The 26,712-nt window shown below is 37.2% G+C and overlaps 1 protein-coding gene across 1 annotated transcript; it reads left to right on the forward strand.

The window, feature by feature from the left end:
* Positions 1-14: 14 nt before the first annotated feature.
* Positions 15-23,754, forward strand: krr1 (KRR1 small subunit processome component homolog). The gene is made up of 10 exons (XM_039761903.1): positions 15-151; positions 545-720; positions 9,270-9,404; positions 10,622-10,747; positions 16,653-16,736; positions 17,040-17,096; positions 17,940-18,110; positions 21,088-21,165; positions 22,387-22,480; positions 22,722-23,754. Exons 1-10 carry the CDS (start codon positions 73-75, stop codon positions 22,865-22,867), a joined length of 1,146 nt encoding a protein of 381 aa, XP_039617837.1. The 5' UTR covers positions 15-72; the 3' UTR covers positions 22,868-23,754.
* Positions 23,755-26,712: the final 2,958 nt, after the last annotated feature.

Raw genomic sequence — 26,712 nt, forward strand, 5'->3', positions numbered from 1 at the left:
TCGGACAGCGTTTTCAGTTGAACTAATCAGGGCCTATTGGCTGGCTCTGAGGTCGAAGGTGAATTCGGCAGCATGGCGTCGTCCACAAAATCGCACGATGTCAGCGCTCAGGATGTTGAAGATAAGAAGAGGAAAAAGAAAGGCGATGAAGGTTTGTTCTTTTTTCCTTTAAACAAATATGTGATTCATTATGTTAAGAGCATATGCATTTTGAGAGCGAGAGTGTGCTTCTTTGTTGTTTACTAATTGTTGTATGGGGTTGCGTTCTCAGTTATGCATTTCTGAAGAATGCCTGTGTAAACGTGTTTGGTTCGTAGCGTGAATATTTGAAATAATGAAACTACAGCTTTCGTTTGTTATGGAGAGGTATCAGTTTGTATACATTTGAAACGTATTCCTCGTGGAGGTGAAGACTGAAAGTTTACTGTAAAGCTGTACGAAAAACTCATTTTTTGAAAGTATTAGTAATATACATCATGCATTCAAATGTTCTATCTGAAATGCATTTTGATATTTTCAAACTTTGTTTCATGCGTTTCCCAAGTTGACGAATCCGAGCTGCTCACTGTACCAGAAGGATGGAAAGAACCGCCGTTTACTAAAGAAGATAATCCTCGGGGATTACTGGAAGAGAGCAGTTTTGCAACATTATTCCCCAAATACAGAGAAGCGTATTTAAAGGAATGCTGGCCTCTAGTGCAGAAGGCACTGTCTGATCATGTAAGGTGCCAACCAGTTTAAATCAATCTACACTCTTTACTTTTTAACAACTTACGAAGCATGATTAATTGCTGGATGTATTTTAATATTTGTTTTTATTCCTAAATGTATGATTGTGTAGTATATGTAAATATTGTAAAGTTTGGATATTGTTATATTAGTGTAGCCATAAATGTAAATAATCATCCTGTGCAAAATTTTTAAATGCTTTAAAAAGTCGAGTCAGAGTTACTGCAATCTCGTCGTACATAAGCTTGTGCTGTACAAAGAGTATTGATTCATAAATATAAACACATGAAATTCATGCATGTTACTGTACTGCATGATCAACATAATTCAAATTTATGAATACAGTGGCAAGAAAAATTATGTGAATCTTTTGGAAATCACTGTAGGTACTATGTATAAACTGTGTTAAGTTTCTTAAGACATTGGGCCTCTGTTCTGATGCATTTGATTTACCCGCTGCATTATAAGTGCAGAGTTCTTTTTTGTTTACAGTTTCCTCTTCCAACTTTTCCCAGTTAGGCTAATACTGGTTCGCTGGAGCCCTTTTCCTCTTGAACATGCTACATACAATTAAATGCACATGACTAAAAACGAAAATGTCCCTGCCATAGATGAATTCTTGCATTTCCTAGTGACTTGGTTTTTGTTGCTAGTCATTGCAAAGCACAGAAAATTGTATTTTTTTGAATTCAAACTGGTAATTAGTATGAATAATGAGAATTTTGAGTAGAAATATAATTTCACCATGTAGGAAGGTCATGTAAAAGTGTTAGCTTCAGTCAGATTTGAATGTAATGCTTTGATTTGAAACCTTGTACTGTTACAAACTATTGGAGGGTTTAGATCAAAAGCAATAAACTTTGAATTGTGGTTTCCTTTATCTTATTACATGCAGCATTGGCGTTTACATGCTATGCTTTTGTATTCCATGGAATTCAATGTTTTATTCATTGTGTAGAAAAACAAAGGTGAAAGGAATAATATTGTGAACTATGTACAGTGTCCACCAGGTCCTCTATGTTCAGTTTATTAATTCTATTCAGCCCTTTACTGAGCTGTGCAAGTGTTTGTACTGACCAAGGCATGCCTTTGCTCCTGGCTTGTGCTGTACCCAACACTTCAAGTGGGCTGGTATGCTGTACTGGCAGTTCTGTTTCATCTCTGTGAGCCAGACCGTGGCAACATATCACAGTCTGACCTCAAATGGGAAATCCCGGTTCTGCATTATATCACTTGAATTTTACTACCAAACTGCCCCACAGACCCCTTTTGTTTTGAAGTTTATTTATATAAGAGCACTCAACTTCCAGTCGAGCTCGAATATATATGTCTTTTCTACTGCATCGGAAGGGAAAGCCAGCTGAATGGGGCAGGGGTTCTTTAAAGTCAGTCCTGGGGCTCCACTGTGGCTTCAGGATTTTTTCCAACCAGATGTGTAATCCGTGACAGCCACTGATAACACTGGTCTCCAATAATTAGCTGGTATTTTTTCCTCTTCTATTACTCTACATTCACATAAGCAAAGCAGCATGATTTTTATATTTGTAAGATATTTAGAAATATTTTTATTTTTGCTATAGATTTAAATGCTTAACTCTCTTTTGTTGATTTCATTATATTTTGCCCTTTCTCTCTGCAGTTTGCTCCCTTCATTGTATCTTAATAATGACAATTAAAAACGAGCAGATACCCAAGCAAATGACACTGAATCATGAAAGGCTGCATTTTAGTGTCAGACCCACTAATTAGTAAAAATGGATTAATTAAACAACTAGAAGACTTGCAAAAGTAGAATGAAAATATTGTTAAAAATATATATTCCCATATAACTGCTTGGTACATTTTAATCGTATCATGGTGTTTTTCTGTGTTACCCATAATGGATGCAATTAGAAGACTACAATATGCAAGCTTTTAAGGCAGCTTAGACCCCTTCTTTTTTACATTACAAGTTGCTTGCATATTGTAATCTGTTCAGTTAGCCAATTCAAAGGTGTCACTCTGCTTGACTTCTCATTAAGTAAATTAAAAATTAAAAGTAAATTTTTTTTTTTTTGGAAACCAAACTTGTTTTTCTAATTTCTATATTCCCAAAACACAGAAAGTGTGAAATATCAGTTCACTTAATTAGCCCACGAGTGCAATTAAAAACAGAAGCTGGTTGGAACAAAAACCTGTAGCCACAGTTGTACTGTACGAATGTTTCTTTCTAACCATGTCGTCTTTAAGTTACACCTGACTTTCCTTCATCCAAGTAGCTCTCCTCCTCATCTCTTTGCCCTTTTTCACTCATTGCCATCCCCATTTCTCAAGGCTGTTACAGCCTCCGCTTGTTAAGTAGCACTGTTCTGCCTTCAGCATTCATTTGCATGAACTGCACAACCCCGTTTCTCTGCATGATCACCACTGATCCAAAAAAGGATATGCTCCTTAAGGGCTCCCCGCTCACTAAAGCTTAATTACCAACAAATTAAAAAAAAAAAAAAAAGCTTCAGTTAATTTACTTCTGTAACATCCCCAAATTTCAATTATGAATTTTATTAAGGTATGAAGACTTTGGGGTAATGGGCGGCACGGTGGATATCGCTGCTGCCTCGTAGTTAGGAGACCCGGGTTCACTTCCCAGGTCCTTCCTGCGTGGTGTTTGCATGTTCTCCCTGTGTCTCTGTGGGTTTCCTCCGGGTGCTCCAGTTTCCTCCCACAGTCCAAAGACATGCAGGTTGGGTGCATTGGCGATTCTAAATTGTCCCTAGGGTGTGTGGGTGTGTCTTACGGTGGGCTGGCACCCTGCCCAGGGTTTGTTTCCTGCCTTGTGCCCTGTGTTGGCCGGGATTGGCTCCAGCAGATCCCCGTGACCCTGTAGTTAGGATATAGTGGGTTGGATAATGGATGGATGGACTTTGGGGTATTTAGTTTTTCTTTTGTTGTTTTAACCCCTAAGTATTGATATATCAGAATGCTCTTTCTTTGTGTTTTTGTTGATAAGTGAATGAGTCAGTCACCTTTGCACATATTGATACACACAATCTGCTTTAGTTAACTAATGCACACATTATTGTATTGCTCTTGTACATATTGAATACTAGAGGGCTCTGCCCCCGATCACTTTGCTTGCCAACCCCCGTGCAGGCACTAGCCACTTTGTGGCTCTGCCGGTCACCCATGGGGAAACAGATGTACAATTTAAACATATTATTTTCATGGGAATTGTTACATATGCTAATAGACCTAACAATTTTACATTACAGCAATTAACATAGTAAAAAATAGTAAAACATAATACATTGAAAGAAAATTGTCTTATGTTGCGTTAGAGGAATTTGTTGAATTTTATGTTTTTATTCTGTTTTGCTTTGAAATTAAAACGCAGATACTTTATAAATGTACTCTTTTACTGTAAAATTTCAGTAAAAACGATATTTGGAATTAAGGTTTCATAAATATCACATTGAATTTTGATTCTGTGTTTGAAGTTACATTGTGACAATGTAACGTATAACTGCCCATGAGTGAATATTGTTTCTTTCTCTCTAATAATAAACCGACTTTTTCAAATGTTTGTCCCTGTGATTTGTTAATTGTTATAGCAAAAGCTATTCCAACAAGAAACTAAACGTTTTAACATGAATGGCATATCAAGATCTCCATTGGTGTTTGTTTTCCGTGGAAGATGAACTATGTTCCCTTTCTTGTCGCCTGTTAACATTTTACATGTCAGAATTGTTTCACCAATTTTGAATACAACTAATCTTGTCCTATTGCATAGCCCAACACTCGTACACAAATTGCGTGATAACATTACGATACATCCTTCTTTCAACAGTAATTTGTCCGATGGAAGACCGGACAGTATTAACAGTTGTAGATATTCTACGGGATATTGTAAGTTGATGATTTCATCTTCCGCACCATTACCACCAACTGTTTCAGCATAGTCTATTGATACGCATTTAACCAATTTGTCATGTAACCGATCAACAATTTTTGCATTAATTCATTTGGCTTCATCGTTTCTTGGTGCTAGGATTACCCATGTGCTCATTTCTTCTGTTGATAACCCTTCAGGATGAAATTAATTTAGATTTGGGCATAATAAGTCGCCTTTTATTCTGAACTTAAAGTGAGGAAAACGTAAAAATTTATAAGAGCTGAGAGTGCAGTAACTGTGTTTGACAAAAGCATTCACATGAATGAGAGTGCCGTGGGCATAGGATGTTAACCGTAAATGGTTGAAAGGAGGCCGGGATTGAAAAAATCACTTGGAAATAGTCTTGTCTCATCTCCATATTATCTTTTATAATAGAGTGATATCATTCAAACATTCACAAGAGTAGATTGAAAAGAAATATGTCAACTCATTGAAAGATGACTTTAACAAAAGCTAACTGGAGTTAAGATTTAGTAAACTTGGAGTTCAATCGATAGAATCAGATTGCAGGTGTGGTTTAGAAGTTTGAACTGTAAAATAAGACTCCAACATTTTACTAATTTGCCATTCATAAGAAACATCTGCTGATGAGAAACAGGCTGTGCAAAAATGAGATCCCTGAAGATCTTTGATCAATAATTGTTGATTTGCATAAAGCGGGAAGGAGTTACAAATTTAACTTCAAAGAGTTTAGATATTCCTCAGTCCAGAATTAGACAACCTGTATATACATGGAGACAATTTAGTACTCTGGCAACTCTCCCTAGAAGTGGATGCCCGGCCAAGATGCTTCAAAACGTACAACATAGAATGCTTAATGAGAGAAAAAAGAACCCTACAATAACAGAGAAAAGCTTGAAGGAATCATTGCAACAAGTTAACATCTTTGTCTATGAGTTTAGCATACACAAAGTATTGAACAGGCCTTGTGTCCAATGCAGGACATCGAGGAGTACGTTAGGACAGCTTGTCCTTATCAAGAGAAAAATGAATTCTCATGTTTATCAGGGCATCTAACAGGATACTGTCAGGAGTGGCTGTCGGCTGAAACACACTAGAAGTTGTGTGATGTAGCAGGACAATGACCCTAAACATCTAAGTACAGGGTGAGCCAAATAATGAAGTACCACATTTCTCAAGGTCGTTGTGTGAGGTAGAGGCAGCCAAGTGGGTTGGGGTGGGGATTCTTTGATAGGCGATCTGGTATGCACTGTGCTTTCTCTGTTGAAGTGTTCTTCAAAAACAACAAATCATCATCACTATGCAACTTGTCTTCCAAACGCATTTCAGCATTCCTCCTAACGGTGATGTCTCAAATCGGAAAACAATTCTTCAGTGGGTGGCTAAATTTAGACAGATGAGTAAAATATTGAACAGAAAATCTCCAAGCCATTCCCTGACTGTACGAATGCCAGAAAACATCCAAGCTGTAAGGGCATCAATTTCACAGTCTCTTGGATGTTCAGTGCGCAAACATTCTGCCTTGGGCATTTCCAACACATCTTTGAGGAGGAGTTTGCATGAGGACCTTAATTTCCATCCATGCAAAATGATGGTAGTGCAGGAACTTACTGAGAAACTAGGAGAGCCTTAGAGAGTTGTGCGTAAACATTCTGCAAACTGTCCATTGTTCTGTATTTTTGAAATCTGTTTTCCCCAAGTGTGTTAAAGCAGGTTTAGTGGTTTATTAATGCAGAAATGGTGGGCTCATATCCTTCAAATATGAGAAGTGATTTTTTTAAAAAAACGTTTTAACCCTGAAAGGTGTATTCAGTGGTGCCACTTTTGTAAGTGGCCAAAGAGTAGTTGTTGTGTACTAAAATATGGCTGCTAGAGACTTGAATGTTTTTCTTCTTTCAGAGCTATGTCTGCATGAATGGTGAAAAATGCAAAGTCAAAAGACATACTGACATTGAATTTCTAAACTACAGAACATTAAACTTCATTTCTTCTGTTCTTGTCAATGTGTAGTTAGAAAAGGATGTAGCTCTTAGATAAGGGCTTTCTTGCAGTTGTTGGCAGCGATTTTGTCCAAGATGATTTATTGTTTGGCTGTCAGCAACTGAAGAAAATGTCTCTGTGGAACAAATCACAATTGAGATCTGAAGAGTGACGGTGGATAAGGTAGCATACATTTTAGGGCTAAATTATGGATCAATATAATGTATATTTAATGAAAAATTAAACATGGCTATAATCTGTATATCTTGGTTTCTAAAATGCTGATGCCCAAAATGAAGAATAAATCAATTGATTTTAAGGAGAATGTTGAGGTAATGAATTTAGACTGGGGGAAAAAAATTATAGCTGGAGTTGAAACTTGAATACATTATTATTCATCAAACCAGAGTTCAATTGATAATCGAAAGAATGGAAGCATAGACTGTTTTCTAACATCAAAGAATTGGTGGCAAGGTCCTTTAGATACAGGTAGTATCACTTTTGCCATCTTCATCAAATATGTACAGTGCATCCGGAGAGTATTCACAGCGCATCACTTTTTCCACATTTTATGTTACAGCCTTATTCCAAAATGGATTAAATTAACTTTTTTCCTCAGAGTTTTACACACAACACCCCATAATGTCAACGTGAAAAAAGTTTTACTTGAAGTTTTTGCAAATTTATTAAAAATAAAAAAACTGAGAAATCACATGTACATAAGTATTCACAGCCTTTGCTCAATACTTTGTCGATGCACCTTTGGCAGCAAACAGCCTCAAGTCTTATTGAATATGATGCCACAAGCTTGGCACACCTATCCTTGGTCAGTTTCGCCCATTCCTCTTTGCAGCACCTCTCAAGCTCCATCCGGTTGGATGGCAAGCGTCGGTGCACAGCAATTTTAAGATCTCTCCAGAGATGTTCAATCGGATTCAAGTCTGGGCTCTGGCTGGGCCACTCAAGGACATTCACAGAGTTGTCCTGAAGCCACTCCTTTGATATCTTGGCTGTGTGCTTAGGGTCGTTGTCCTGCTGAAAGACGAAAAATCGCCCCAGTCTGAGGTCAAGAGCGCTCTGGAGCAGGTTTTCATCCAGGATGTCTCTGTACATCGCTGCAGTCATCTTTCCCTTTATCCTGACTAGTCTCCCAGTTCCTGCCGCTAAAAACATTCACATAGCATGATGCTGCCACCACCATGCTTCATTGTAGGGATGATATTGGCCTGGTGATGAGCGGTGCCTGGTTTCCTCCAAACGTGACGCCTGATATTCACACCAAAGAGTTCAATCTTTGTCTCATCAGACTAGAGAATTGTTTCTCATGGTCTGAGAGTCGTTCGGGTGCCTTTTGGCAAACTCCAGGTGGGCTACCATGTGCCTTTTACTAAGGAGTGGCTTCCGTCTGGCCACTCTGCCATACAGGCCTGATTGGTGGATTGCAGCAGAGATGGTTGTCCTTCTGGAAGGTTCTCCTCTCTCCACAGAGGACCTCTGGAGCTCTGATAGAGTGACCATTGGGTTCTTGGTCACCTCCCTGACTAAGGCCCTTCTCCCCTGATCGCTCAGTTTAGATGGCCGGCCAGCTCTAGGAAGGGTTCTGGTGGTTTCAAACTTCTTCCACTTACGGATGTTGGAGGCCACTGTATTGGGATCTTCAAAGCAGCAGAAATTTTTCTGTAACCTTCCCCAGATTTGTGCCTCAAGACAATCCTGTCTTGGTGGTCTACAGACAATTCCTTTGACTTCATGCTTGGTTTGTGCTCTGACATGAGCTGTCAACTGTGGGACCTTATATAGACAGGTGTGTGCCTTCCCAAATCATGTCAAATCAACTGAATTTACCACAGGTGGACTCCAATTAAGCTACAGAAACATCTCAAGGATGATCAGGGGAAACAGGATGCACCTCAATTCTGAGCTTCATGACAAAGGCTGTGAATACTTATGTACATGTGATTTCTCAATTTTTTTTATTTTTAATGAATTTGCAAAAATCTCAAGTAAACTTTTTTCATGTTGTCTTTATGGGGTGTTGTGTGTAGAATTCTGAGGAGAAAATGAATTTTAATCCATTTTGGAATAAGGTTGTAACATAACAAAATGTGGAAAAAGTGATGCGCCGAGAATACTTTCCAGATTCTCTGTATCTAGAGCAACATGTTAATGTTTAATTTCCATAAAATATTGTTTTACAGGTTTTTTGCAGTGCCCTGTCTTTCCAATTTAAAAAACAAAAAATGACACATTGACAAAGCCATTTGGGAGCATTTATTCACAATATAAAGCAGCTTCTGGGCATATACATTTAGAGTAAATATCAGTATTTGCCTGAATCCAATGGACATGCTCCTTTTACCTTTGCACAAATTAATACATGGCTCTGCTTGGCCCAAAAAAGGAAAAAAAAAAAAAAAAATCATCATCAGGGCTAATAAGACTATTTCATGTGGGGTTTTTTTTTAATAAAAAAGAAAAAACAAGTTCACTGAGTAAATAAGATTGTACCTTTCACTGTCGTGGTTTCCATCTTCTACCTCTTGCTTCTGGAATGGCATCAGTTTCCTATGTTCTTGAGTTAGTTAAGAGAGTTTGTAACTGAGTGAATGGGTGAACATTGTATTGTGCCAAAAAAAAGTTGTTGACTCTTTTTTATTTGCCTTTTTTTAAGAATGTTAAGGCAGACTTGGATTTGATCGAAGGCAGTATGACTGTATCAACAACAAAGAAGACTTTTGATCCATATAGTATTATAAAAGCTAGAGATTTGATAAAGCTGCTTGCAAGAAGTGTTCCTTTTGAACAGGTATGCTCTTTATTTAGGTCTTGTGTATTTTCATGAAGTCTCTTTTCTCTTTCTGTGTTTTAATATCAGAAATGTTATCTATTTGTTCCTTAATTTTCTAATCCAGTTGGCCTCATGAGTAGGGTTACCCAAAAACCCCTTTTTTCCCTACGTATACATTTCAGTGCCTCTGGCTGGTGTTCTGAAGCTATTGGGTGGGGTGGGGACCTTGTTAGTGTTTCATGGTTCTCTTCGAAGATCTGATTTCACAGATTAAGTTCAACTGCAGATATCCACATAAAATCCCCACCTGTTTACCATATCATGCACTTCAGATGACTTGTAATAGTCCAGCTGGATGCCCTACCCCGATCATGGGGGGCCGTAATGGCTGGAGATTTTCATTCTAGCCATGTTGTTAATTAGTGAATAGTTTTTGCTGCTAATTACCTACTTTTGTCTTAGTTTTAATTTCTATTTAAGGTGCAGACCACCTATTTTTTTCCTTGCATGGCAACTAAACAATAACGAGATATCAAGCCAACAAATATTTAGCTAATCTGCATCCATCAAACAATATCTGAAAATAAAGAAAAGTGAATGTCTCAGTAATGATGATCTGCTAAGATCCACCAAACATGAAGAGTTTTGAAAATGTCTGTTGTGGTAGAATGAGAGCACTAACAAGACATTTAATTAAATGTGTTTAATTAACAACAAAAATCTGTCTCTAATTTAGAAACAGGCTAGACGGAAATTATTTGGAGTTTGAGGCAGGTTATCTGTTGGCTCATTTAACAAAATTTTTGTTTTGCTGCCATTTAAGGAAAAAATAAAGAAGTCACAGAACTGAATCTTACAAAATAAGGCAATTAAAATGAAGAGAAAAGAAATTAACTAACAGCAGAAATTGAACACCGCTTAAAGTGGCAGGAAGGAAAACCTATAGCAGCCACTACTGTATCCTTCCAGGTTTGGAGATGGATGGTACTGCAGCACTACTCTGAAGTCATTTTGGATTTATAATATGTACCTTGTGCTTAAGGGTCCAACTTACCCAAGCCATCCAAAAGAGGCAAATTGTCATTCATAAATGGATGGAATAGCCCATTCTTTCCCTGGGAAGAACCATAACTCTAATTTAAACTACCTATGTTTCACCCCATCTGAGTCTCACTTTTCAAGATTGTGTTATAATTTCAAATATCTGAGAATTTATTTATTATTTTTTTTTTTAGGCTATGAGAATTCTTCAGGATGATGTGGCTTGTGATATAATTAAAATTGGTTCCTTAGTAAGAAACAGGGAAAGCTTTGTGAAAAGGAGGCAGCGTCTAATTGGTCCTAAAGGGTCAACTTTAAAGGTAAGCAATATCTTCTCCACATATTTTATTTTGGACAAACCACTGCTGAATAGATCACATTTTTAACCACCAGGTACATTGAGACATTAGAATCAGTGACTTTTCTTTTAAAATATTTCATGCTCATTTTTGCAAGTGTTTTGGGTTTCTTCATTTTGATTTAGTTTGCTAATTTGCCAACTTAGGTCAGGATATGGCTAGTGAGTGTGATATGCAGTATTTGATTGATTGTCATTTCTCCACAATGTGAATTCACTGTGCTGCTGCAGACTGGTAGAACAAAGGTTTTTGCTTTGTATGGACAATTTTTAGGTACTGTAAGTCATTCCTCATTAACATTTAAACTCTTTTATACATTTTTTAAGTAGTTTGATACATAAATGAGAATCAAATGCTTAAATTACCATTATAATGAAACATTAATTACATGTATTTGTTTCACTTGTAGAACATTTAAAAACTTACAAGCTACAGTGGAGTGAAAAACTATTTGCCCCCTTCCTGATTTCTTATTCTTTTTCAATGTTTGTCACACACAATGTTTCTGATCATCAAACACATTTAACCATTAGTCAGATATAACACAAGTAAACACAAAATGCAGTTTTTAAATGATGGTTTTTATTATTTAGGGAGAAAAAAAAATCCAAACCTACATGGCCCTGTGTGAAAAGTAATTGCCCCTTGTTAAAAAATAACCTAACTGTGGTGTATCACACCTGAGTTCAATTTCCGTAGCCACCCCCAGGCCTGATTACTGCCACACCTGTTTCAATCAAGAAATCACTAAAATAGGAGCTGCCTGACACAGAGAAGTAGACCAAAAGCACCTCAAAAGCTAGACATCATGCCAAGATCCAAAGAAATTCAGGAACAAATGAGAACAGAAGTAACTGAGATCCATCAGTCTGGTAAAGGTTATAAAGCCATTTCTAAAGCTTTGGGACTCCAGCGAACCACAGTGAGAGCCATTATCCACAAATGGCAAAAACATGGAGCAGTGGTGAACCTTCCCAGGAGTGGCCGGCCAACCAAAATTGCCCCAAGAGCGCAGAGACGACTCATCCGAGAGATCACAAAAGACCCCAGGACAACGTCTAAAGAACTGCAGGCCTCACTTGCCTCAATTAAGATCAGTGTTCACGACTTCACCATAAGAAAGAGACAGGGCAAAAACGGCCTGCATGGCAGATTTCCAAGACGCAAACCACTGTTAAGCAAAAAGAACATTAGTGCTCGTCTCAATTTTGTTATGAAACATCTCAATGATTGCCAAGACTTTTGGGGAAAATACCTTGTGGACTGACAAAATTGAACTTTTTGGATGGCAAATGTCCCGTTACATCTGGCGTAAAAGGAACACAGCATTTCAGAAAAAGAACATCATACCAACAGTAAAATATGGTGGTGGTAGTGTGATGGTCTGGGGTTGTTTTGCTGCTTCAGGACCTGGAAGGCTTGCTGTGATAGATGGAACCATGAATTCTACTGTCTATCAAAAAATCCTGAAGGAGAATGTCCGGCCATCTGTTCGTCAACTCAAGCTGAAGCGATCTTGGGTGCTGCAACAGGACAATGACCCAAAACACACCAGCAAATCCACCTCTGAATGGCTGAAGAAAAACAAAATGAAGACTTTGGAGTGGCCTAGTCAAAGTCCTGACCTGAATTCAATTGAGATGCTATGGCATGACCTTAAAAAGGCGGTTCATGCTAGAAAACCCTCAAACAAAGCTGAATTACAACAAATCTGTAAAGATGAGTGGGCCAAAATTCCTCCAGAGCGCTGAAAAAGACTCATTGTAAGTTATCGCAAACGCTTGATTGCAGTTATTGCTGCTAAGGGTGGCCCAACCAGTTTTTAGGTTCAGGGGGCAATTACTTTTTCACACAGGGCCATGTAGTTTTGGATTTTTTTTCTCCCTAAATAATAAAAACCATCATTTAAAAACTGCATTTTGTGTTTACTTGTGTTATATTTGACTAATGGTTAAATGTATTTGATGATCAGAAACATTTTGTGTGACAAACATGCAAAAGAATAAGAAATCAGGAAGGGGGCAAATAGTTTTTCACACCACTGTATTTATATACTGTAAAAAAGAAAGATAAATGGGACAATTATAGAGACTAAAATAGTTGGTAAAAATTACTATATTTAATGTATTTGAGCAGTTATAAGCAGTTTTGTTTGAACTTCCTATGTGCATTAAAAAGTAGAGAGATGCAATGCAAAGTGTGCCCTGTTCCACTTTCCCGTTCATTACATCACATTGTCTGTGCAGAGAATTCAGATTTTATAAATTAGACAACCCCAATTGTGCAGTAATGCATTAGAAATGTAAAACAACCATAATATTTTTGAAAATAGAAGGGCACAAAATTTCTGAAGAGCCATCATACTATGTGTAACAAATTCAGTTATCCAAACAAGATTTTGCATTAGCTGGTAAGCTACACACAAGAAACACAAAATAGCTCTCTATTTTCTATGGAAAAATGCTCTGTCTAATCTCACATAAAATGGTGTGTCTTTTTAAACAGAAATCACTTCGACACTTAAATCAGATGTGTGGATAGCTGAACACCCAGGGCAGCAGATTCCTACATGACAATCGCACATTACACACATTACAAATAACTGGGAACCTGTGGCGAATGAGTTGCAAACAAGCGCACTGCACACCAGTCACACCTGAAGCAACCTTGCTGCCTATATGCGGAGCTGCTGAGATGACTCACTGTTGTTCCAAAAACCTTTCCAGAATTTCAAATGCACTGTTCCATTGTGACATCTCATCAATCAGAAGTTTGTGTGCTGGCACGTCCAATAAAGACTGCTTCTCTTGGCTACCTGTACTACTCTTCTTTCGGCTGCTCCAGTTAGGGTTTGCTACAGCGGATCACCTTCCATATCTTTCTGTCCTCTGCATCTTGTTCTGTTACACTCATCACTTGCATGTCCTCTCTCTCTCTCTCTCTCTCTCTCTCTCTCTCTCTCTCTCTCTCTCTCTCTCTCTCTCTCTCTCTCTCTCTCACCACATCCATAAACCTTCTCTTAGGACTTCATCTTTTTCTCTTGCCTGGCAGATCTATCCTTAGCATCCTTCTCCAAATATACTCAACATCTCTCCTCTGCACATGTCCAAACCATCACAATCTCACCTCTCTGACTTTGTCTCCCAAACGTCCAAGCTGAGTTTTAAATCTAATGTACTCGTTTCTAATCCTGTCCATTACTCGTCACACCCAGTGCAAATTTTAGCATCTTTTAACTCTACTACTTCTAGCTCTGTCTCCTACTTTCTGCTACAGAAAAAGTTTGCAACATGCCTCACTCGGCAAAGCAAGCAAGCAATTGTTGGAATTTTCAGAGCACCACGCGATGCAAAAGTGTGCACGTGCTCAAAGAAGCTGACTTGAAGTCGCTCCTTAATAGTGGCATTATCAGTCACGGTGGCTAGTACTTTTTATATTCGATTCATCCAATGCCGCTGTCAATAAGCATGGACTCTAGATCCTCATTTTAAAATGCTTGCTTTTTGTCTGAGGACTTTTAGGACAGTTTTTCAAGACTGATTAATGAGACTGCTACAAGTGACCAACTGAAGAATTACAGAAAGACGAGTCTTCCGCTATCTTGAATTTTGACAAATTCAAGATTATTTTAAATGTCCAACATCTACATGGAGATTCATAACACTCTAATAGGTTATTGAATAACATTTAAGAGCAATATTTAATTTTATATTATTCACAAGATGATTTAGATATTTTGATAAAGTAGATACTATTGCACTGTATTAAAATAAGGAGCCCCCCTATAATATTTGTGAACACTGATATGGTGATACATAGGTTAGTTAAATTATGGTGAATTTTAAATGAGTGCAGTGCTGCAAATGTTGTGGTGTGTTATATATATGAGAGCAAGGGCATTTTACGCTACATCTTCCAAATACTAACTGTTCATTGCTAATCAAGTATTTCTTCTTAAATGTCATTCCATGCTTATGCATATATTAAGTCGCTATGTTGATATCCTTCAAACAAAGTGTTACTGAAAATTGTCTTCTTTCGGATGATCCCATTAGGAGTCCCCACAGCAAATCATCTCTTGCCATATATTCTATATGCCACATGGAATGTGCTATTATTTCCTGAAGAATAATTTAGACTGTTTGCAGAGAGTTTGACAGAGAAGCCCCCTCTAAAAAAAATATTATTTTTCTGTTTACTTATTTCAACAATATGGTGTCTTTTGTGATTGTTTAGGAAGTATGTGGACAGGGACTTATGCTGGGTTAATTGAAACAGGCAAACAAAGTTCATGCAGGCTTTATAAAAAGGCCTCTAACTTTCAGGCAGACTTTGAGAAGCGTCAGAGATTTTTGCTCCGTGTACTCTTGTTTGTTACTCTTCCTGACAATCAATCAACAAAGATGTCTCAGCAACATGTGACTTCTTCCCAATCTATTTTCTTGTGTGCAGTTCTAACAGAGAAGACCTATCAGTACCGCACAAGGAGGAGAAAACTTGTATACTGCACACTCACCAGTATAACAAACTAAAACATATTTAATTTCTCTCGTCATTTTCACCTTTCAGAGACTCCTCCAACCAGGGTCTGAACTCAAAATTGTCACCTAAATCATTAACTTTGCAATGCTATTAAATATACTGTACATAACAAATAATACTTTTAAACAAAGCTATTAAAGTAAAGGTTATCCCCACACAGAAAAAACACAAAATTGGAGACAACATACTTTTTGCTGTGTAGCCCTTGTCACCTTATGCAATCATTCTTCTACAAAAAGCATGTCATTCTTTAAATTTATTATATGCTGTTGGAACATTATTCAGTACTAGCCAACCTGCGGTGTAGCATATGCTGCATATAATTTATTGATGAGTGAACACTTCCTGAAAGACACAGTTGTCCAAATAGGGAGGGTTTGAGGATACAACTGTCAGTGAATGAAAAGATGGAACTCTGGAGAGAGCAACATACAATTGTCCGTGAGTGAAAACTGGTTTTGGCAGATACAGGCATATTTTTTTAAAAGTTTGTCCTTGTGCCTTATTAATAGTCATTGCAAACGCCAATCTAACAGGAAATTGTCTAAGTGTAAAAGTAAAAGGCAAATTAGAATCTGATGGGGCAAGCATCTCCCCTTGGGTATATGTAAATGTCGTGTTGTGCAGGAGGTTCCCCGTCTTCACCTACAAAGATAGCAGCAACATCAGTTTGACAGGACAGGGCGTTGAACCTTCTCATATCCATTTTTGGATTTTCCATGAATACCATTCGTACAGCAGCAATGTGGTTACTGTGAGTGATAATGTCATACATTTGCATGTAAGACTTAGTGAAGGGGTTAACCTGTCGTATCATTTTCTCTAGTTGTCTTTAAGAAGACCTAATTGTTGGCAAGCTTCTTTGAACGGGAGGATGGTTAGAGTGGGCATTCGTGGCTTTTTCGTGCGTAACCCATGGGCGGGGGCTCTGTTAGAGTTGGCGGGCGGGGCTCTGTGAGTTGCCGGTCGTGGCTCTCTGTCTTGCGTGCTGTGAAAAGTCAACGTGGCTCAGAGGTGCATGTGGACTTTTGCACAGATGAAAGCAACTAAGGCTGTGTTTGGTGAGTTGTTACGTGCGGGCACATGAGCAGGCAGTGCACGTGCCTCGAGAGCGACGCTGGACGCGGGAGGATGGTTACAGTTGGCGTGTGTGGCCCTATTGTGCATATCCCATGACGTGGTAGGAGGGTTAGAGTTGGCGGGCGGGGCTCTGTTGAACGTATCCCATGGTCTTAGAGTTGGCAGGCGGGGCTCATTGTCTTGCTTGCCCTTAGTGAATTATATATACAGATTACTTTAATTGTCTTATTTTGTTCCATTGCAGGCATTAGAGCTTTTGACAAACTGTTATGTTATGGTACAGGGGAACACTGTATCTGCACTTGGACCATATGGTGGCTTAAAGGAAGTAAGTAAAAGCAATCCTGACACAAACTATGTATTTGTTCTTGCTTCTGTTCTAGTTACATCCAGTTGTATGTGGGCATTGATTGCATCTTAGTAGCTAAGCACAGAAAGTTGTAAAGCACAAGGTTCCCAGTTGTGCCCTTGCCCCTCCTTCAAGTGTATGATCCCGAGTGCAGTAATACAGTTAGCAGTGGTCAAATTTAACTTTTGCAGTTTAGTTTGTGTGTTTTTAAATTACAGTTAAATTTGTGTGTGTGTTGTGTATTTGATTTATTTATGTTTGTTTGTTTATTTTAAATTGCAGGTCAGAAAAGTAGTGCTGGAAACTATGAAGAATGTTCATCCTATATACAACATTAAGGTATCTCATTTGTTTCTAAAGTGGACCATTTCATTATCTAATTTCAGTCTCTAAGTTATTCTTCTACAAAGAGAATATAAGGAAGAACTATAGCAATTTGTTCAGGCCTGCTAGTTCCTGTCCATAGTTACAAATTTTTCTTAGTCCAGGGCATCCTCTTGTGGCTGTTGGTGCTCAGTACAAGTTTCTTAATTTCAACTGCTGTAAGCCTCTGCACCTAATTATACTTGCTTAATTTGGATGATTTGTCACAGCCCTCTATCTTCTATCACACAACATTTTGTTTGGGTTTTTCTACCTTGTGAAAGTTCTAAAAATGTACTTATTGTCATAGCATTTTGTGCCCATGCAGCTGGATTTTTTGTTCCTTTATTGTTTTTTTCTTTTTTCCCCAACTTTTATATCCTTTAACTGGTTTAGAATGACTGATTACCTTAATATCACACAGTTTTGTTAGTGTTGATTTGACAGCGACTGGCTAATTTAACATATTGAGTTTTGCTTGTGTTCATTTTAAAATTAGTTATTTTAATTCAGTTTTTAAAATTAAAAATAATTGACTAAATGGTAAATCGCCCCGATCCACAAACTATTTTGTAGATTTTTCACAGACCGGGGGAAAAATGTGAATTGGTTGATATTTCTCCTTTAACAGAAAAAAATGCTGTGTTTTGATTTTTAGCCTTGCATCAATAAAAAGATTCATTACATCTGTGTAGACTTTTGATGTACCTAAAATAAACTCCTTATTTGCATTGATTTTTTTTATGTATTATAGCTTATAACTTTGTTAACTGTAATTTTTCTATTCCTTGAATTATTCCCTGTTCTCTAATTTATTAGACTTTAATGATCAAGCGGGAACTGTCGAAAGATCCTGAGCTGAGAATGCAAAGCTGGGAAAGATTTTTACCCAATTTCAAACCCAAAAATCTAAGCAAACGCAAGGCACCTAAAAAGAAGGTGGTGAAGAAGGAGTACACACCATTCCCGCCACCACAGCCAGAGAGTCAGGTTTGTGCTATACTGTATGTACTTGTAATTGCTGATTAGAATAATAATAATAATAGATTTTATTTATAACACACTTTTCATTGACAAAATCTCAAAGTGCTACAAAAAGAGCAATAACCACAAAGTTTAAAAGACTAGATTAGAATATTAGTGTTACTACTAATGTGTATGAGTGATTGCCCTAACAAATAAAAATGAATCTTTAATGAAAATGTTTTACTCAGAGTGACTGAACCAGAGGTGTGCAATGTCTGCAGATTTTTATCACAAACCATATTACAGCCTGTGGCAAAACCAGTTCTATTTATTTTGTTTAGTGCTTTAATTAGTACAGGCTTAAACTTGCTTGCTTCTGTGGCACTGAAATACATTTTTTAAAATCCCACATTGTATACTGCAATTTATGTTAAACATGTGCTAAAATAGAAATAATTCTCAATGATTGATATAACATTGTCATGCAAAGGTTTTGACACCAGTCGTCAAAATTTCTGTTACTAGGAATAGCTAAGCAAGTGAAAGATTACTGTATTTCCAAAAGGCTTAATGTCACAGATAACACATTTCTTTAATATTTTTAGCAGGATTACTTTATGTCCATTGTTTACAGTTTTAAAATAATAAAGTTGGAAAAGGGCCCAAAGCAAAAGTTTAGGAACCCTGCACAGTCAGTACTTAACACCCGCTTTGGCAAGCATCGCAGCTTTTAAGAGCATTTTTTATTTGGAGGATTTCACCCATTCATCCTTGCAAAAGGCTTCTAGTTCTGTGAGATACTTGCTTGTACTGCTCCATTGAGGTCTATCCACAGATTTTTCAATGAAGTTTAGTTCAGGGGACTGTGCAGGCTATAAAAAAAAAAAAAACTTTCACCTTGTGCCTCTTGAGGCAGTCCATTGTGTATTTTTGAGTTGTGTTTCGGATCATTATCCTTTTTTAGAAGTTATCCTGTTTTTTTATCTTCAGCTTTTTTAACAGATGATGTTCCTTCTATGATGTTTGCTTTCAGAATTTTCTCATATTTAATTGATTCCATTCTACCCAATACCAGTGAAATGTACCACGGGCTCCAGCACAATCCCAAACCATGATCGATCTACCTTCATAATTAACAGTTACAGAGGTCCTCTACAGTGCCTGACAAGTCTTGTCGCTTCTCTATTTTGTAGAAACTCCTGCTATTAACCTGACTTTTAATTAATCAACTGGTGTTCGAGATAGCTCATATGAAAAGCTAAAGCCCTCCCAAATGATGTTTAATGCACTGAAATAAATTAGTTTCACTGAAAAAAGATTCATAATTTAATCAAGACAGAAATGTCAAATTTGGGCAAGACAAACGTTTTGTCGCCTATACAGAAAATGAACAACTTTACTGCAAATCCAAAAATATGTCAGCAAATTAAGTAGTGGTGCTGTGAGATCCAAATTTAATATCTTGTATGACTTCCATGAGCTTGCAGGACAGCATCCATGCGGTTTGGCAAGGATTCATACAATTTATTGATGAAGTCATCAGGAATAGCAAATGTTCATTTGCAAACTTCTGATGCTGACTTTTTGTAGTGAGAATGCACTACAAAACTGATGACTCTTTCATGAAGGTTGTATTTGTAATGGTTTTGCCACACTGTAGAATAGTGCACCACCACTCTAAAGTTTGCTAAATCTACTTTACAGTATTCTGCAGTCCAATGGGGGTTTTGATATGCTATTCTATCAATCCTATGAGCAGGTCTGACGGAAAGTTTTCTTGGTATTCCAAATCTCAGCTTGATCTCCACTATTTAACTGCAATTTCTTAAGTACATTACAAACTGAGGAAACGGGTATCTAAAAACACTTGCTATCTTCTTAATGGCCTTCTCCTGCTTTGTGGGCATGTGTGGTGTTTGTTTTTATTTATTTTTTTTCTGTTCCTATTCCCCCCAGAGTGCTAGGTAGCTGCTTAGAGGAGCCCATGGCTGGATTGTGGAGATAAAGAATGTTTATATATCTTTGAAATTTGCATTACTTAGCCTATTCTAACAATGATTGTGAACAAGCAATAACCCTAACAAGTTAATTAAGGTCTGAGAAAGTGAAAGTTTTCTAAGACCTCATATCCCTTGGGGTGCCTTACCTTTTGCATGGTGCTCCTTTTCTTTTTTTTCCACTTCACAGTTGTACAAATCAAACACTAATCTTGCTTAAAATTCTTTAATTGTATGCTTTTTTGGAGATCCGTTCATCTACTCCTTAAATATTATCAGTAAAAGGAATTTTGACTAGGTTTACCCCAAGTTTTTCATGTTGCTCTGAAGAAATTGTAACAAATGATAGAGCCCTATTAACATTCTAATTAAAATATGGCTATTTGACTCCTTATATCAGAGCCATGTTTTGAGTTCTGAATTTTTTATTACTCTTTAAAACATTATCCTTGGTCACTAGGTTAAAATGGATACTTGGTAAAATAAGTATAAAGAGCTTACTGTAGGCAGTAAGGCATCGTTATTAGGGTTATGAACTGTAAATTAAAACCTCACCATTGTGAGTTTTTAAACAAACCGCTTAAATTGAGTGATCCAATTATGAAAATGTATACATGGCTCTAAGAGAAATAGCTTTCTTGCAGTATGAGTTTTTTTTTTTGTTTTTGTTTTTTTTTTATAAATTGTACAGGACATCATTAACTTCCATTTACTAACTTTGTGGTCAGTATTTTGCTGAAATTCTTTAAAAACATATATTGTGACCAAAACTTGTACCCCTCTCACTCAGTATTTCAGTAATAGGCATTGTGTTCTCTCATCCCTGATCTGGAGGTTAGAAGCAGAAAGAACAGATGGGATTTACATTAACAACATGATGTGCATAATATATAGCAATTGGTTTTACTGGGTTTTGTCATTCTAAGATAGGTGTAATTTTGGAAGTTATGAAAAATCAGGAGATAAATGTTCTAACATTTATTTGAATGTTTTGAATTGAATAGGTGGACAAAGAACTAGCTTCTGGTGAATTCTTCCTCAAAGAGAGTCAGAAGAGAAGGAAAAAGATTGAAGAAATCAAGGTAATTATTACATTTTCTGCCAATAGGAAGGGTTATTTTTTCCATGTGCAACTGTTTTGAAAAGTCCATTGGTCTGGAATCCAGACAGTAATCAGTCTAAATATGTAATATTTCAAAGCTGGAATTGCATACTTCCGCTAATAGGTAAACAGACTTTTCCTGGGCCATACTTATCACTCATTATGAAGTACTGATGATTATGGAAGACTGCAGATAAATTATATGCATGCATTGATATTTACAGAATTATATCATGATAAAATTTATAGTGCACAGAAAGCAGAGTCTTCTAAGGCTTCTTGAGGTTTGTTGATTTGCTTCTCACCTCTGCCTCATTGTGTGACCCTGTCCAAGTCACTATTTGCCTAAACAAGTGTTTTTTATTTTTCATTATTCACTTTAAAGAAAAGTGCTCAGTAAATGTATTAAGTACTGGTAATAGTAATAAAATAAATGTAATTGGTAACTATTCACTTAGAAAGGAGATCCTATCCACCTTGTTAATATACATGATTTTTTGTAACCTTTTATTATTTTGTACAATTTAAATCAATAATAAAATACAAATTTTCAGTCATGGTGCATTAGCAGTGACAATGTAAAAGTGTATAGCATTTATATAAATATCCAGTGAAACAGAGCAGTTTCAGTTTATATTAATGAAACGTATCATGACAGTAATGTCTACTGAGATATGATATAGTCAGTTGACAATGCAGGAGAGGTAAACATGAAAGGGGGAACATTAACTGAACTTATGGGGATCCACACAGATATTAAAGTTCACAATGTTGGAGACCTAGGCCGGCTTGTTACCCACACTCTCCTTTCTGTTTTACACTACAGCTTCAAAAAGAGACGATTAACCCCAATGTTAAGCAGGGAACAGCCCTAGGCAGGGCACCACAAGCCTATCATAGGACCCACTCGTACACACTTACACCCAGACAAGTTAGAATCACCTGGTCACCTAACTTCCATGTCTTTAAGAAGACTGGAGGAAAACGGTGACAGACATGTGGAGAATGTGCAGTCTTGACATAGGAGAAGGACTCAAAGCTAAGATACTGGACCTCTGAAGCAGCCGTTCTAACCACTGTGTCACCATACTACTTTTTTATGTGACTTTTTTTTTTTTTTTTTTTCTTTCAATGTTGTATTGCATTAAAGGTCAGTGACATGTAAATGTTCTCTTTCTTTTTGATGGAATCTTACTAATAGGTCAAACAAGCCGAAGCACTAAGTAAAAGGCAAGAAGAAAGACAAAAAGCATTTATTCCTCCAAAAGAAAAAGCTGTTGTGAAGAAACAAGCAGGTATTTATATCAGGTTTAGTGTTTTTTTCCTGTTAATTTATCATCCAGTTTATTTTAACTTTGGATGTCCAGGAATGTTGATTCAGTTTAAAAATACATGCTTTGTTACTCTGATAATGCAACAAACTAATGTTCATCCATCTTCAGATATTCATCCTTTGTGAAAAATATTTTTATTCCTGTGTTATGTCCTCTGTGTAACTTGTCTTGAAACTTTTTTTATTTTTTTGTTTGTTTATAGTTGCAATTTCAGATAAAATAGATGTTCAGGCAATAAAGGAGAAAGTAAAGAAAGCCAAGAATAAGAAGCTGGGAGCTCCTCCAGTTGCTGAGGTGGCTCAGATGAACACTGCAAATGGAAAGAAAAAGAAGAAAAGTAAACTTTAATGTGCTGAAATTTTTACAGTAAGGGAATTCACCTCCTGGACTTTGATCTTTATACAGTGGCAGCGCAAATAGATTTTAAAAATGAGGCATTTTATGCTAAGGAGGGGAAAAACCTTAAAATGTATTTTCATCTTCCTCTTGTTATTGGCCTGCTTGGTGGATAACTAATTTATGTGGTCTTAATGTGTGGTATATTTAAATTTCACCACCCTTACCTTGTTTGTGATGGTTTCATTTTACGTTGGACCTGTTTTTGCTACTACATAGAAGACATGACATTTGTAGCTGATGTCTTGGAAATTTTGTAAAAATATGTTTAATTTTATATTATCAGAGTAAATGTATACTTTTCCAGTTTTGTGTGTGGTTATTAAATCGGGTACCTCTTGATGGAGCTTGGACACCATAGCATGGATTTTTCTTCATGTGATACAACCTTTTGTGTACCCTCGGTTCTTGATATTACTGATTTTGGCCATAAAGGCCCAGTGCCTTTAAACTGGTTTCTAGGAGTCTTTGCCACCAAAACAAAATCTCAATCTTGTGTGATACTCATTGCTTTTATTTCTACAAGAACAAATGCCAAACCTCCCTCCAGAACTGGTCTCTAGCTTTTTAGCCTTTAGGCTGCTGTCCCAACAACCCTGAATAGGTAAAAAAAAAAAAAAAATTAAAGTGGCTTAAAGAAAATGGATGGATACATTTTGCATAAAATTTTATTTTTACCAGAATTAATAGTAGTGAATTGGAATTTGTGTGTTGTTAAATACAAATTAGAAATTACAACATTGCAGCCCAGCTTTTAGATCAGTCACTCCATTAAAATTTTAAGAATATTAAAAGTTAGGGTTTATACTTATTTATTTCCCTTATGTTAACCTTATTCTCTGGTCTCTCAAACTTGCCTCAGGTAGTGAAATATGTCATTTAAGTTTCCCGCTCTTGAACATACAGTATCTTCATTGACTTTTATAAAGTTAATTACCGATTTATCCTGGTTGTGTATTTCTTAAACATAATTATTTCTTGATGAGGATGTTTCTTTTTTTCAGAATAAACTTACTTTAGTCAAATGTTGGATTTCTCTCATTTTCTCCAGTGCAAGATTAAAGTAATTCACCAAAAAGGTTTTTTTTTTATCTATAATTCTTTTTACTCATCTTTTCCAGGGGTGTCTGTAGTTGTGGAGGCGCCTGTATACATTATATTGTGTATATACGCATACAATTTTTTTCTCACTATTTTAAAAATTTCTTTTAAAATTGCCATTAGTGCTTTGTTGTAATTTTTCTCATCTCTGTTAATAACTTGACCACTTTATTACACAGTGCAAAATAATACAATCATGTGCTGTAGAACATTCATGTGCACACTTTTGAAAGCAGAGAAAACCATCCAGCAACAGAAAATTATGGAGTTCAGGGCGTAGTGTGTAGGTGGGTCCAACGTCTTTTACTTTAATCACTAATCTGTCATGCTGGATGAATAATAATATAATATGCACCTCTCTTGCCATATGCTTTTGTTGTATCCTCCTGGTATACCACCAAGGATCCTGAGCTGTTTCGTTGTGTGGTGGGTACGGCAACATGCTGTACCAGTGCATGCTCCCTGACCTGACCTAAAGTGCAGCAGTGACTGTAATGTTATAACCAGGCAAGTCATAATAGTGATTTTTTTTTTTTATTATTTTGTCATCTTGGGGAGGATGAGAAAAGATTACTTTAGATTGATTCTAATGTTAAAGGCCTCTCTAGACCGATGCACTGTCATTTGCAGAAAATTGTTCCTGCAGCTTATCTGAGTACTTTCTTTTTGCACCTTTGATCCCTTTATCCAAGATAGACTTGGCTTTACTGTATTGCTTACAATTGCTAGGTCATCTGAACTCTTGCTTATTGCTAAACTTCACAATTGCTTTTGTTGGAATGCTGACATCTTCACAAAAACTAATATATGAAGTTACGACATCAGTGTAATTGTGTATGTTGGTGGTGGCCGTTTTGAGGGTATGCTAGGCCGTAGAGGCAAAGCAGTCCTGAAGCTCCTCTATTGACTTGCTGGTCCACTTTCTGAATATTCTTTTATTTTGTCATCAGGAATTATAATAACTTAGAATGGTCAGTTACCAAGGTGGCAACGGGAAAAGGCATGATGAGCATCCTTAATAGCAGTGATCTAGAATAGTTCTATCTCTGGTAGATAATTTCTTTTGCTGTTCACATTTAAGGAAGGGCCTGGTTAAAACTGACATTATTAAAATCGCCCAAAATAATGATTTGTAAGTCCAGGTTGTTCTTTTCAGTCTCAGAGATTACATCAGCGAGTTGCCTCTGTACTTCATGAGCATTAGCACGAGGGCAAAAACACCGGCTAGAATTACTAAGGAAAACTCGCGCGGTAAATAAAATGAATTACAGTTTATAATAAGCAACTAGGCTGACCTACCTTTTAAGGGGACCGACTTAAGTTGACCACTTCTTAAGGCAATTCAATATGTAGATCAATTTGATATTTTATACAAACTCATTAATTTGGTTATATTGCATTTGAGCGGTATTACTTTAATACTCGTAGTTTCTGTTATTTTTGTGATGAATTTTAAACATTTTTTCTATATTGAGGTCGCCCTTTTGAACCCCCCTGATATTTACTACGCGGCGAGGCATTTGTACTCCATCAACATTAAATATTTCCAGAGATATAATTTTGTCTATTTTTCCAGCCCATCGCGCACAAAAGCAAGGGAACGATGGCAGCACCAGAACTCTGCTCACATCATGTCGCTTCGTACCTCAAGCTGCAAGTAGAGAAGACCCAAGCAAAATGACACCTTTTATTGGCCAGGCTAACACGGTACAACACCCTAGTACTACAGACATACAAGACACCGAAATGTACCGCTACTACATGGAATTGAAGACCCGGTGAAAGAAACTGACACACATGGACAAGCTGCAAGTAGTAAGTCTGTGATAAGCGGAATACCGCTACTCTTTCCACTCACGGGACGGAAGGACAATCTCGACTGCTTTTATATAGTAAGGAAGAAGAAGATATCGCACAGTCTGGAGTAGAAAATCATCTTTTACCTGGAAATACGAAACTACAAATCCCATCGTGCATTGCAAAATGGATGGGGCGTGTGTAAAACTCCGCGCCTGCGTAGCACTCACGGGACGGAAGGACAATCCTGACCGCTTTTATATAGAAGGATTCTAGGTCAGGAGAACATGACTTAAAAAGAACTGTCGCATCATTTAACCAGCCTTAATTAATGTAGAAACACACTCCTCCACCTTTTGTTTTGTTGCAAGGTTTGGTGACACGGTCTGCTCGGTACAGCAAGAAATTGGGCAAGTCCAATGCAGAGTTGGGAATGGAGTCTTTCAGCCACGTTCCAGTTAAAGCACAGAGCAGGTAAAAAGAGAAAACTCCATTTTAGTACGCATTGACCACTGCAGTTCATCTCATTTGTTTGCCAGCGAGCACATGTAAGATAGACAGACATATTCCAGGGAGTGGTTGCTGTAGTCTTTGCTTCCTGAATCGAACCAGGACATCATCTATTCAGCCTCTGGTCCTCTGCCATTGGGCTACCTGTTTAGCTGCTTGAGCACCTGTGATGTTGTTAAAATATCTCGACTCACTTCAGGTGACACACTGTGACCGATATTCAGAAGCTCTTCCTGTGTATGTGTTATATAACTTTGCATGGTGACAACGAGTTTATCACAAAAAGACGGAGCACCAAGCTACCTTTTATTAGTGAATCTGGATCCTTACCGACTCTTTACTTTTTTATATTAATTTAACTGTGATGAATGTTAAGCTTACTGCCTAAT

This window comes from Polypterus senegalus, chromosome 8 (genome assembly GCF_016835505.1).
Source record: "Polypterus senegalus isolate Bchr_013 chromosome 8, ASM1683550v1, whole genome shotgun sequence".
Classification (NCBI taxonomy): domain Eukaryota; kingdom Metazoa; phylum Chordata; class Cladistia; order Polypteriformes; family Polypteridae; genus Polypterus; species Polypterus senegalus.

Excerpts from the sequence above, each read along its gene's own strand:
- krr1 (XM_039761903.1), top strand. The coding sequence starts at position 73 with ATGGCGTCGTCCACAAAATCGCACGATGTCAGCGCTCAGGATGTTGAA. Across the intron at positions 17,097-17,939 it reads ATCCTATATACAACATTAAG|ACTTTAATGATCAAGCGGGA; the intron begins GTATCTCATTTG and ends CTAATTTATTAG. Across the intron at positions 22,481-22,721 it reads TGTTGTGAAGAAACAAGCAG|TTGCAATTTCAGATAAAATA; the intron begins GTATTTATATCA and ends GTTTGTTTATAG.